The following is a 13,407-nucleotide window of genomic DNA, read 5'->3' as shown; positions in this document are numbered from 1 at the left end:
TGGTTGACTATTCTAGGATACTTTTCTTGTGGGGTGCAAAAACTAACTTACTGCTTACACATTTTGGTTTCCTGACAGACTTCTGAAATGTTCATAGTATGAGATATTTGGAAGTATTGAAGAATTTTGCTAATTAATGGTGTCCTAGAAAGTATGTAACAAGCAATACAGAGATGAAGGTTTACACTTGAAATTTTTGATCTGTAATTGGTCTCCTGCCTTCATATCACTGGCTCATCAGTCCAACTGACTATTTTAATATCTTTCTTAATGTCTTTAAGGTTGCCAGTTACTGTTTGTGAAGACTTGTGTTAGTTTAACACTTCACCTATTTTAAATTAGCTGGTTTAGAATCTCTGAAGATACTCTGTGGATCAAAGTAATATGACAGTATGACTGTTTTGATTTTGGGGCTACTTGAATATATATCTGTTACAATCTCAAGTTAGTGCTCCCTTTAAAAAGTGATGATGATACCATAGTGCTATGACTTGTTCTGTTTTGTGAATTGAGGTCATCAATAGCAGAACCATGCCTTCCCTTGATAATGTACTTACATTCATAATAGAACATCCCCTGAAATGGAGTCCAGTGCTTGAAATAGCTTTCATTTTGTTATATTTTTGTATATGCCTTTTCTATGAACAAGTTCTGTTATTAGGTGGCATAGCTTGCTTTTATTCGCTATCCTCTATGCTGCCTCCTCCCGGATGTGCAAGTCCTATGTATCACCTGCATGCAGATGATTACATTTAGTCTTTTAATTTTTGCTGAATTGTAGGTGAATCTGAAATGTGTAGTCTGAAAGGGTTAGTTTTGTAAGTCCTTTGGAGTTTATAAAACAGTAATAGTTTATATGCTAGCTAGTAAATTTTATTAACTTTTCAATGCTTGAAATTACTGAGAGCTAGCATGAGAGGAAATGTTTCAAGTACTGTGCAGTAAATGAAGTGCCAATATAACTTTCTCTTCACTTAATTATATTATTTCTCTTAGCTTTGTACTCCATCATACTGTTCTGTGTCTTTCTGTGGATTCCCTTTGTCTATTTCTATTATGAGGAGAAGGAAGAAGATGATGGCAACGCATGCTCAGTAAGTTCACTCTAGTAAATGCACTAAGCAGAAAAAAGACAAATGAATACAGGCAAAAGTGAAAGTGAGAATTATTGTGTAACTTGAATACTACAATGTTAATCTCATTTTCAAGTCTATTACTACAGTTCCTTTAAAGTACTGAGGCAGCTCTTAATAATGCTTAGTGTGACATAGTCTAATTTAAGCACTATGGTTTCACATGAACTGAAACTTTAGTGAGATAAATAATTAACATCTGTATTGCCATAAATGCTTTAAGCTTCCTACAAATTCTTTTGGGCCTAATTTCATATACAAGAAGTTAAAACTTCTCACATTTTCTGTAGAATAGAAACCATATATGAACAAGCTTTAAAGTAGGAGACAGAAAGTTTGTACTGATTTTTTTGAGGTAGACACTAAATGCAGGAACCTTTCTTCTTGTAGCATTTTCATGTTTTCTCGAAGCAGGCAGCAGTAATTTACCTGAAGCTAACACTGGAGTAGGTTTGTAATGTACTGAAGATTTTTGCCATGTATTACATTCCAGGGAGTACAATAAATGCATGCCAGTAAGGTGCTAACTTTTCAAATGAAAATATTTTTCTTAAAGAACCTTTTAGTTGTTGATCATTATCATTTTCCGCTCTATGCAGTTGTAACCTTAACATGAGAAAAAACAACTTATTATGGCTGTAATATAAAGAATTTACTTTGAGCGTATTTGCACTGGACAAATATACCCTGGCTTCTGTCCGCAGCTCTTGATGTGCATAGTTTAGGATGGAAACCTAATTCAATGTAATTGTATGCTTTGTCATATCTTGTTGGACAAACCCCTTTGAGTTATTTTATATTTATATATTAACTTTCTCTTTAATATATAGCAGGTGAAAACCGCATTCAAATATACTCTGGGATTCATCACAGTTTGTGCAGTCCTCCTTTTAATTGGGTAAGTATTTGTATCGAACATTAACGGGATATACTAAATATAAAATATAACCCCAAACAGAACTTTGTGTGCAAGATTAAAAAGGTAGGTTATGTTGCACTCTATCTGGATAAAAAAATATCTAGTTAAACCTCTAATAGGGCTTAAATATCCTGAAAATTAGATACCTGGGAAGTAAGAGTTTAACTGGAAGCTAAAATGTTTTTGTTAATTGTGCAGTACTTGTGCTTCTGAGTTCTGCCTGTTTGTGCAGTATGAATGTCCATCAAGGACATGATAGCTAGACATTTACAACTGTTGATATCTCAGTGTACAGCAGGGAGTAAAATATGTGTGCTCATCTTGTTTTCTGCCCCTATCAAATGCTTTCATGGACATCCCAGAACAGCTTTTAGGAATATAAATTGGTGTTATGTTCTTAAAGGGAAGTGTTCTGTGATGCACATAAGTATAGTGTAGAGTTATACTTGACATAGTTGTGCCTTATGTAATAGAGGTTTCCAGTGTCTGTTTGAAAGGCAGACGTTAGTGAAGTGGCTAACTTGTTTGCAGCAAGAACTGTCATTCTGAAACTCCAAGCAATATTACAAATTCAGTTTAAGATCATTGTTAAGCATGCTATGCACACCAATATTTAATGTCTTTAATGGATGCTGTGTCATAACCTTTTTAGCATTTTGACTGCAGCAATAAAGTTGGTAAAATTTATGAAATGAATGTGAAAATGATCTGTATTGATGCACTGGAGTATGAAGTAGAAGCTAGAGTGAAATTAATGTTTCTAATTGTATAGCACCTTATTGGAGTATTGTTTTGGTAATTTCAATTAAAAGTAACATATTTGCTATTATGAGAGACTGAAGGAGTTTGAGTTAATGTAATCATGGTTTAGAAATACTACTAAAACTCTTACAAAAACTATCTCTGTTGGCTCACATCACATCATAGGTGTATATATATGGACTGTATAATATATCCAGTTTAGAAGATTTTGCAGTATCTCTAGTAGGTGTCACCTGAATCCTCAGTAGCTGTAAGCATGCTTGTTCCTTTCTTCCAGTAAGATGGAACTTGGTTCTTGATTTCCTCATTGTTCTCTGTGCTCTTAGGCTTGTTCTTCAAAGTTTTCACAGCTTGTAAATTCTGGTAGTTTCTATGATGAGATTGACTTGCAAACCAGACAGCTGTGGTGTTCAGCCTGGGATTAAATTAGTTATTGAACAGACCTTCCCTGCAGGTACAGACTTGAAACCCACTGATCTAAACAGCAGGAGTACCTGCTGCGGGGAGGCAGGGACTCCTTTAGATACTGATAGGCACTTTAGTATTTCTGAGTTCTAATTAGAACAATTTTGCTGCTGTTATATGTATGAGGCTGCTTGCTTTCTTTTAAGATGGTAATGATTAAATAGTAACATTATCCTAATGCTCCCAAAATGAAAAAGCACCCTTGGTACTGAAGACGCTGCTGCAGAACAATATAATTATTTGTTTACTTCAAGGGAAACTACAAGACCCAGTAGATAATTCTAGGAAGCAGATTAGGTGATTGTGCTGAAGAAATATGTTAACTTTGGTTCTAGTGTTATTATATATATAAAATAGTGGGTATCTCTGTTTATGTACATTCTTCTTATGAAGAAATTGTCTTAGTTGACTGTCTGCACATAAAGGGCCAAAGAGCAGTCTCTGAAGTCCCAGTGTGATAGGAAAGAGATAAGAATGGTGTAGCTGAAGCTTCTACAGAGATGCTCAGCTGAATGTGAGTGAAGACCCATCTTGCAGTGCTGCCTATACCTGATGGCTGCAGGAAATTTTCTTAGGGTTGGTCAGAATCAGACCAACATGAGAACAGACTGCAATTTTGTGTACTGGATTAAACTTTAGGAGGTTATGCTTAATGGACTAGAATTCTCATGCACACCAGTTAAAAGAGCAAGAGGGGATGGAATATTTCCTGTTAAGTGCCTAGCAAATCATCTGTTTTCTTGTGCTTGCACAGCTGGTGCTTTGTATCAGGCCAGCTTCTGTTCTGATTGATTTAGTGAGTAATCTGTATCATTAAAACAGGTCAATAAATAGCTTGTTTCCTTTAACGATAGGTCTACACGAGAAGTTCCTACTCTTTCCTGGTCAGCAGTTCTCAAAAAAGCCATAAAAGCTAGATTAATCTTGAAGTCTAAGAATAATTTATTCTTACCTAGATGTTTACCTTGCTTCATTAGACATCTATGTGACTGTTTTGGGAAACATAGTATCTGTTTTGTGCCAGATGATTTTGGAGCTTTTTTTCTAAGTTGATAACACAACTCAATGAACAGGATTCTGTTGTCTAAATTGTTAGCAGGAATAGTATTTATACCTCTTACTCCAGCTGTCTGTTGGAAAGCCTCTTATTGTGGCAAAAATGTGCATGTCTGTAGTAGGACTCAACTGCTCTGCAAAGTATCATTAAAAGCAAACTATAGGACAAATTTATACTGGGATACTCGGAACTAGTATTTACTTGTAATGCCTTGAGCTTCTTAGAAATTATCTATTCTGCTTGAATATAGTTTATTTACTCTAAATGTCATGTTCTGGAGCCAAGGGTCTTGCGATAGTACAATCTACATAAAGGCACCATTATACAGCAGTCCGATTTGAACTAAAATAATTGCTCAATGAGTATTTGGTTCCAAAAGGAATGTTTCCCTGATTGTCAGTGTTTGGGATGAAAATGGTTACCTTAAATTTTCTAGAACCATTAACTTTTTAAAATCTATGAATGTTTGATTAATCTACAAGTAATTATGCAAATTATATTATAGCAGAATTCACTTTAAGGAAATCAGTTTAAATGTAATGTGTTAGAAATTATTTTCCTAAGGATGATAGTTAATGGCACTCTTTGATAAAAGGATCAAACTTGACCCATCTACACCTGTGTGTTATTAGCCTTGCCAGAAGCTAATAGTTTTAAACTGCTTGTCTTGCACTTACTTTCCTTTTTCTACAGATGAAATATTGATCTAGATCTTAATCATAATATTCCCAGGGTGTGTTTTAAACAGTGGAACTGTTTTGCTTGTGTTCTTAAGATTAGTGCAGTTAATAATTTCGTTTATGTCCAGAACTCCCAAGTGTAAGCAATCACATCACATCTGAGCTGCTCTGTTTGCATTAACTGAATTCTTGGCTGCACCTGTAAACCCCTGGACTAGCTTGTACTCTGTTCACTTGCTGTTAATGGACTGACTTGTTTTGCATCACGATAAGTGAATAGAGTTATTTAGCATGGAAACTTCTTATTCTGTTCATAGCTATTATGGCTCTTGGGCTGTGTTGACCACTTAGTCAACATAGCATCATTGCCAGGACTTCTGTCAAATTTCTTCTTTCTTAGCTTAGCATGTATGAAGAACAAGCCTGAAGCATGTGCTGCGTTGGTGCAATGGTTGAGCAGTGTTTTAAAGATCCTGTGGGAGCATGGACTGGCTTCAGGTCTGCAGATGGCTAGGCATGCTAACTGCCTTGTTTTAATGGTGGCCTGTTAAGCTAGGAGCCAAAAGTCTGTTTGAGTGGGCTAGTTAGCTTTCTGGTCAGTTTGCTACTAGTTGAGGGACCCTGTTCAGGAGGAGAAATAAAATTCTTGCTTTCTTGAGACTAAAGTGTGTGAATTTATCATTCCTGCATTTGTTTCTGAGGCCCTTGGTGCATGGAACAGGAGCAGAATCAAAAGTCTATTTCCTTCAGTCAAGATTTAGCTGAGTACTAGTTGAAGAATGTCTGTAGTGGCTACTATGGCTTCTGCTCTGATTGTCCTTTGACATGCTGATTGTAGGTAGCTTCACGAAAAAAAAAATAAACTTACTGCTCTTGGAGGGGTGAAAAAAAGGCAAGCAAGTTATAAATACCTTAAGATGTTCCATCTCATTTGTTCCTTGCATGTAGTCCACAGATAGCAAATTCATACTGGTAGTAAAATAAAAGGACTTGAGCTCACTTAGTTTAACCAGAGTCTCCTGTTTTAACCCTTTTTAGCAAATAAACCTGCAGCTATTTGTGTTGCTATCTCTTGCAAGTAGAAATTTTGCCTGCTTTTGTAGTACCTGTGTCTTGATTTTTGCCTGGATGCTATCTTACAGAAAGAATTACTACTAGAGGCAGATACAAGAACAAAATCTAAAGTCAATAAGCATGCATCAACTTAAGTAAATGATAGCCTTAATCTACCTCTTCCACTGTCAAGAAGCTAAAGAGCAAACACTTTTTGGAAGTTGAGATTTTAATTTTTGAAGTTTTAGCTTTGTTTGCAGAGTAGCAGTTTGGTTTTGATGTGATGATTATATCTGCACACACTTATGCACTAACCTTTGAAACGCCTGCTTGTGTTTTGTGCTTGAATTTTGAGGCATAGTCCTGGAAAATACAGGTTTGTTATTCACTTGTTTATTGGGACTTGAAGCAAGGATCAAATTATGTACCTTTTTTAACTAAAGTCCAAAAGATACTTGTGAGTGTTCTTTATGGACTTGGTGTTGGGTTCTTGCATTCTTTACCTGAAAAGTTTCCCTCCAAATCTGACTTCCATGTAACTTACAGGCATTCTGATTTGTCTGGAAGCTGTGGTTTCAGATTGGTATGGAGGTACTGGTTTTCCAGCTGTTACAAAACTATCTGTTTTGTCTATGGAGATGCTGCAGTGTTACTTTTGTTGTTGGACTTCAGATGGGGAGACTGACAGCAGGAAGCTTTCAGCTAGGGATCTGGTCTACCCGACATTCTTCTGAATACTCTTTGCTGGTCTCTGCCTATTGGAAGGTTCAAAATATTTAAGTTCTCTGGGGCAACTGCAGAACAAGAATGGAATGCAGCAGGTGTGTTTAAATGTGATAATGGAACACAAACACATGCTGTTTGAGTGTTTGATGTGGGAATCATTAATAATTTTATTCTAACTTGCACAAGTGTGGATTTATAAGAATTTATCTCACTGCTTAGTCTTTTTGTTCCTCTACACAAGAGTCAAACCAGGATAGTAAATCAAATTAATATATCTTTTAATGATGGTTGAGTAGAGTCCTTACCTTTGTTAGGAATGGTAAACAGAAAATCACTTGTTCATTGACTTCAGACCTTACTGCACACAGTCGTACATTCTGCTGATCTAAATATGGCATTTGAGGGGAATCTGAAAAAAACAAAATGTTACCTTCAGAATTTTTTAAACCTAATGTCATATAATTTTTCTTCAGGAATAAATGGATTTCTGTTTTCTTAACTTGAAAGTAGAATTGTTTTGATTTTTGACTAATTAGGGTGAGAACTTTTTCAATTTCTTACAGTGCTTTTGTTCCTTTGGATATTCCCAACAAGAAGAATTCCACAGAGTGGGAGAAAGTCAAGCTCCTGTTTGAAGAATTTGGAAGTAGTCGTAAGTCTGAGATTTGTTCTGAGCTTTGCCTAAATTGCTACTAACTTATTTTGGCATACTGGTTGTTGAACAAGAAAACTGTCTTGGTGACAGTTTTATAACTTAACTCTAACTATTCACCTATACACAATCTTTGCAATAAGATTCTTCTCTTTCTGTTTAGAAAAAGTCAGAACTATCTTTAAAGTACAGAGAGGAGATACTGGCAGTGTCTGCTTTTGGTACAGTCCCAATTTAACAGCAAGGATTCCAATGTTGTGCACTATGGTATTAATCATGGGGAGGGAAAGGTACTTTCTTCAGTGGAGTTTTCATTTAACACAGCTTTGAAATGTTACTTGGATGTCCGAAAGTCAGTGATCTTCAGTATGGTGAGTGTGTATGTTGTCATATGAAGGTTTGAGTGCTTATCTAATTGTGATAATGCTGTTCACTGTAAGAATCAGACTATTTATAGGTATCTTTGTCTATTTAGACAGGAAAATCCTGTGGATGGTATGATTTATTTTTTTTTTCCCTTTCGTTCTCCTAGTATTGATCTTTTCTAAAATTTTGTTTGCGTTTGTTATACTTATCTATACTAGGGCTATAAAGAACCCAGGCAGTGAACCCAAGAAATAGTTATCTGTATTTTGGATGTTTGTTCTATGTCCATTCAGTTTGTAGTGGGATTATAAAAGGAATGCCAACTCATCCACTGAGGCAGAGTCTGGTAATATACTTCTGGTATATAATTATCAATTTTTCAGCCAGTTAGTTCTTAATGTTCCATTGAACATAGTTTAAACTTTTGAAATGGGTATTAAATGCTGGTTTCAAGTACATATACAGAAGGATCATCAAATATGGTGCTTAAGTACATTTTGTGATATGTTAGAAAGAGTGGACACTTATGTGTGGGGTTTTTTCCCCAAAAAAACTTCAGAACATAGGTAAAATTTTCACAAATACTTAAAGGGAAATAGTGCTGCTTGTCGGGTTGGGTTTTTTTGTTTGTTTTTTTCAATTTTCAATTTTAAATATAGCTGTAGTATTTGAAACTTATGAACATTTTGCTGTTAGCTTTGGGGAAGTTATTTGGTATTATCTAACAAAAATAACAAAGGAAATATTTGTGCTGTTAAGTTGAATTTGGTTGTGCTATTCTGTTACTTTTTGGTAAAGGAGGCCAGTAGGCTTGGTCAGACCGAAAATGCAGCTTCTCATAGGGGATAACTATAACAAGATTTCTCTGTTTTTCAATGCTTGATGCTATGTTAAGGGGAAAAAAGCACAGCAACTGGCTAATCTGTGTGAGTAGGAATAAATGTTATTGCCCTCTAAATTTGTGATTAACTGGGAGGGGTGGACATGGGGGAAAACAAACAGTAGCTCAGTTATTATGACTGGTTGAAAAGTTACCACAGCACGCTGGAGGCCAGAAATAAGTCTTGAAGAGGCATTAGACAGCTAAGGGAGCATGTTCATTAGTGTCTATTCAGCCATTTAACTGAATGCAACATCTGTGAACTTGTAGCAAAGGAGAGAGAGCTGTCCTGCTTCTTGCAGTATTGGAGGAGGATCTATTATGACAGAAAGCTATGCTAGGTAAATTTTTCATCTGAGTTGTTATGGCTGGGAACTATGTCTCAATTTTTTTTTTTCCTCAGTCTTATGAACTTAACTGTCCTTTAGAAGCCAGTTCAGGAAGAAATTTTCTTATACCTTTACTGTAGGAATTTTCAATAAGCTTTTTTTTTTTTCAGATGGCTTGACTGCTCTTTCATTTTCCATTAGTTCCTTGACTGTGATTGGAATGTTGGCAGCTATCACTTACACAGTAAGTTGTTATGGCAATGTTCCAGCTCTTTACATTTATGATATTTGCAGTTATCACAGACTACAGCTCTATGGAAAACTGTCATCATACTAAGTACCTTCAACAGTGTCTTCTAGCTCTGGATTTTCATGGTTTGAAACACTACTTCTGAGTTTTTGGAATGGAAGAAATAACTTTTTTACTGCAAATTTAAGAACTGCTTTTTTGGTACTTGAGCGCAGATCAGACTTAATTTCAATGTGTTTTGAGGTCACCGTATTCCTTATGGCTTGTAACTTGTTCACCAGCTCCTGTGTTTAAGCCCACATCTCTAGTTTTCCACTGCTAGATGGAAAAAAATATTGCTTTTTTATTCATTTAACTATGGTATAACGTAGTCTTGGTCTGGTCAGTGTACCATACTGAATATAAGCTTTACTACAGCTCTTTAACATTGGTGTTTTTATCTCTAGAGAGCTTTACAAAGAAAAGTCAGGCAGAATAACTTGATTTGTAAAGAAGTATGCAAAATGTTCTTGATCATAACTGTCTCTTTTTGTAAAAGGCTTTTTTTCATTCAATAAATGAAAAAATGTCTTTAACAGAGCATTGCTTCACAGTTCTGTATTTCTAGAATTTGCTTAAGGGTAAATATCTATGCATGCCAGGATTCAGTTTCAGGTATGAAGAATCTGCAGCATCTTCTGTGATCTGTGCCTTCCATCAAGAATAACTAAAAATTTAATGGCAAATATAGTTTGAAACTGTTTAGAGCCTAGTTTTCTAAAGCCTCAGGAATATTCTTAGTTCTAGGTATGCAACTGAACCACTGCAGTTGTTTCTATAGCTTAGAAGGATTCAGGAATGTTCATTCTGTAATTGATTGTAAATCACATAATTAAGACTATGTTAGTTCAACTGTTGTGCTTTAATGTGCAAAGGAAATAAACCATTTAAATTTATTAACTTTGGCCAACATTTGATGTTCATGTGGTCACTTGCTTTTCCAGTCTGTTTCTTCAGGTGCTGAATTATCAGCCTGTTTGTAATGCTAGATGTATTAACTTGTAATCAAGCTAAAATTTCGCAATAAAGAGGAGTCTTAAGGTAACTGCAGGCAAAGCTTTGAAACTTCTGAGGAGTCAGTGTTTACCTGATAGGTTTTAATCTTTAAGTTCATGTCCTTGCTACAATAACCTTCTCTTCCATTGCAGCCTTGCTTCTGATATAGTGAAGTTGTTCTCATGTAGCTTTGCTAATGAGTTCCAAGTGACTCTGTAAGAATAGCTCATGCAGTAAGTTATTTTTGAAGCATTGCTAGCCAACAAGATGGCTTGTGGTAACTTGTCAGGCAAAGCATAAATAGGTAAAATTACTGTAGAACAAGGATGTATTTTATTCATGACTGTGTAAGAGGGTAAGGTACCTGCTAAATACTACTTTCAGACTCTTAAATATAAATTGATTAACAAGCATAGCTAATGATTTTCTGTCTCTTTATACTAGTGACTTGAACTGGTGTAAATTGCAGCAGCATTATAGGAGGCAGTTCCATACAGGTTCTCAGATGTGTCAGAACACTAACAGCTTGGTGGTCATCAGGCTCTGTGAAGTAGGTAGAAGAGCAATTTGGCAGATCAGCTAGTGTGTATCTCAGGTGAGCTAAATTGCTCTCAGCTTCAATGACTAAATGCTTTAACTGGACCCAAATCATAAATTTTATTACTTTAAGCCTTTTCTGACTGGCATGGGTCACTAAATTGTTCAGGCTATATTGCTGCCATCTAGATCATGCGCTGGTCAAAAAAGATCCATACGTTCACTTACCTTGTAATAACATGTCAGGTTTTAAATTGGTTTCCCTTAATTATGGAAGGAAAGATTAATCTCTTGTTCAGTTACATTACTGTCGAGCACATGTGGTGTTTTTTAACCTCCATAAGACTAACATTAAGAACAGACTCATTAGCTGGGCAAATATCAGTGTTTTTTTACAAACAGCTACATAAGTATGGTTTTTAGAACTGTTAGTAAACATCTGTGTATCTAAAATGCAAGATTATTCAGTCAGCAATGAATTTGTGCAAAATAATGCAATATTTAAAGAAGTAACATTTCAGTCTTTAATTTATTACTATTACTTTTTACTTCTGCTGTTACTTCTCTGTTTTTGAGCACAGATTCGTTGTAGGCAGTCTGTGCCTACAGTATTAAACTTCTGTCCTCAAAACTAGCTGAACCTGGAAATATGTGACTTCCATTTAATGTTCAATAGTTCAGTGTGCTGTGTTGTCTGTGTGGTTTCTCATCTGTGCTCAATGTTGTTGCCTTAGTCTTACTGTATTTAGGACTTGTACAAATACTGGGTGGTAAATGAGGTGAAACATAAAGTATGAGGACTAAAATAGTCTTCTCTGAATTGACTAAATTATGAAGATTTTAGACTAAATTGTTGCTTTGAAAACTTTAGGCAAGCTGTCCATGCAGATGTCTGGAGCATGGAATTACTGTTTACTTTGTTTTTAACTGCAGTATCGGATCATTCTGAAACTATCATTTCTGTTTTTACAGTAGGTGTTAAGGCAGAGTAGGAGAAATGAAGGAGCTTTTTCACAGAAGTTTTAAGGATGATCTCACACAGGAGGTTGCTGTTGTCTACCTTGGATATGAGTGGGTTTTGTCATTGAGGTACAAATATGTCATGGACAGTGAAAACCACTTATTAGAATGTGCTCTTGAAGCTGGAGCAGGAATGGATTTTTTTAATGCTCTGGTGTTTTCATTACACTGTTCTCACTTCCAGTGATGGGCAGACTTTCATATGTAAAGCAACTTCCACCTGTAGCAGCATGACTGCATGAGCAGTGATGCTCTCATAGTCTGAAGAGTGAATTGTGAGTGTGACCTTGACAGCATGAGGTTGCCTTGTGTCTGTCTTCCAGTTTGTGTGCTGGGCTTTTCCCAGTAGTAAGACTTAAAGCAAAAGTTTCTTCAGCAGCCAGCAGTTGCTGGGTTGTCAGACTTCCCTAAACCTCAGGGAGAGGTTGGGCCAGAGTATAGCGTCTGTGTCTCTACCACTCTGGATTATTCTACTCCCTCCATTTGGGAGAACAAGAAACATGATTCTGGAAGATGTAACTGGTTTTTCTCTTGGTAACTTCTTTGCATTTTGGATTTTTTTGCTGTGTTAAGTCTTGTATATTAAAGAAAAAAATCATTTCCACAAATGCTTAGCAGATGGTAGAGAACAGGGTAGACATAATAGATGTAGACACAGTGTGTCGTATCTGAGTTCACTTGTCTCTTGATAGACAAGATCTCAGATCTTTCACAGAATCACAGAATGGTAGGGGTTGGAAAGGACCTCTGGGGATCTTCTAGTCCAATCTACCTGCTAAAGTAGGTTCATCTAGAGCAGATGGCACAGGAACGTGTCCCAGTGGGTCTTGAATGTTTCCAGAGAAGGAGCTTCTACAACCTCTCTGTGCAGCCTGTTCTAGTGCTCTGGCATCCTCAAAGTGAAGTTTCTCCTCATATTCAGATGGGACACCTTATGTGTCAGTCTGTGCCAGTTGCCCCTCATCCATGGGCACCACTGGAAAGAGTCTGGTCCCGTCCTCTTGACAGCCACCCTTCAGATATTCACCTCAGGAAACTTTTATGCTGTGAGGGTGACCAGTCACTGGCACAGGTTTTTCAGAGAGATTGTGGAGTCTCCCTCCTTTGAGATATTCAAGAAACCATATGGACACTGCGTGGGGTAAGAAGCTCTAGGTGACCCTGCTTGAGCAGATGTTGGACTGGATGATCTCTAGAGATCTCTTCCAGCCTCAGGGGTTTTGCCTGCAGGATTTAGCAGTGGTACTGATGGGTGGCACTTACTGTGTTGTACCTAATGACATGAGATGTCCTTTCTAAGCTTGGTTCTAGCCTATGAAAAGCTTGAGGGGACAGTGATTGACAATAAGATTGATTCCTTATTGGATTAAATCAATTCTGCAATACTGCTTTTACTGTTATTGCCTAATTTAACTCACAATGAACAACTTTTTGTTCTATCACAGCTGTTATTTTGTGAGAAAGTTATTTATTAGAGATTCTTACTATTATTTATTCACCTCAATACAACTATTGTTCAAAAAACTGCAGCGAGCACTTTGAA

The 13,407-nt window shown here is 36.4% G+C and overlaps 1 protein-coding gene across 5 annotated transcripts in view; it reads left to right on the top strand.

Annotated features, from left to right (window-relative positions):
• The window catches only part of LMBRD1 (LMBR1 domain containing 1), a 76,547-nt gene that overhangs the window by 20,237 nt on the left and 42,903 nt on the right, over positions 1–13,407 (top strand). For 4 of the 5 annotated variants that reach the window (XM_080342651.1, XM_080342650.1, XM_080342653.1 and 1 more), the window contains exons 4-7: positions 997–1,094; positions 1,964–2,031; positions 7,359–7,447; positions 9,193–9,266. In XM_080342651.1, the coding sequence (XP_080198777.1) occupies positions 997–1,094; positions 1,964–2,031; positions 7,359–7,447; positions 9,193–9,266 (329 nt within the window). The remainder of the gene's footprint in view (positions 1–996; positions 1,095–1,963; positions 2,032–7,358; positions 7,448–9,192; positions 9,267–13,407) is intronic. The other variant, XM_080342654.1, reaches the window with a different exon arrangement.

Source organism: Nesoenas mayeri (assembly GCF_963082525.1).
Source record: "Nesoenas mayeri genome assembly, chromosome: 3".
NCBI lineage: Eukaryota > Metazoa > Chordata > Aves > Columbiformes > Columbidae > Nesoenas > Nesoenas mayeri.
The sequence above is the reverse complement of the archived record's forward strand: the minus strand, read 5'-3'. Positions and strand labels throughout refer to the sequence as shown.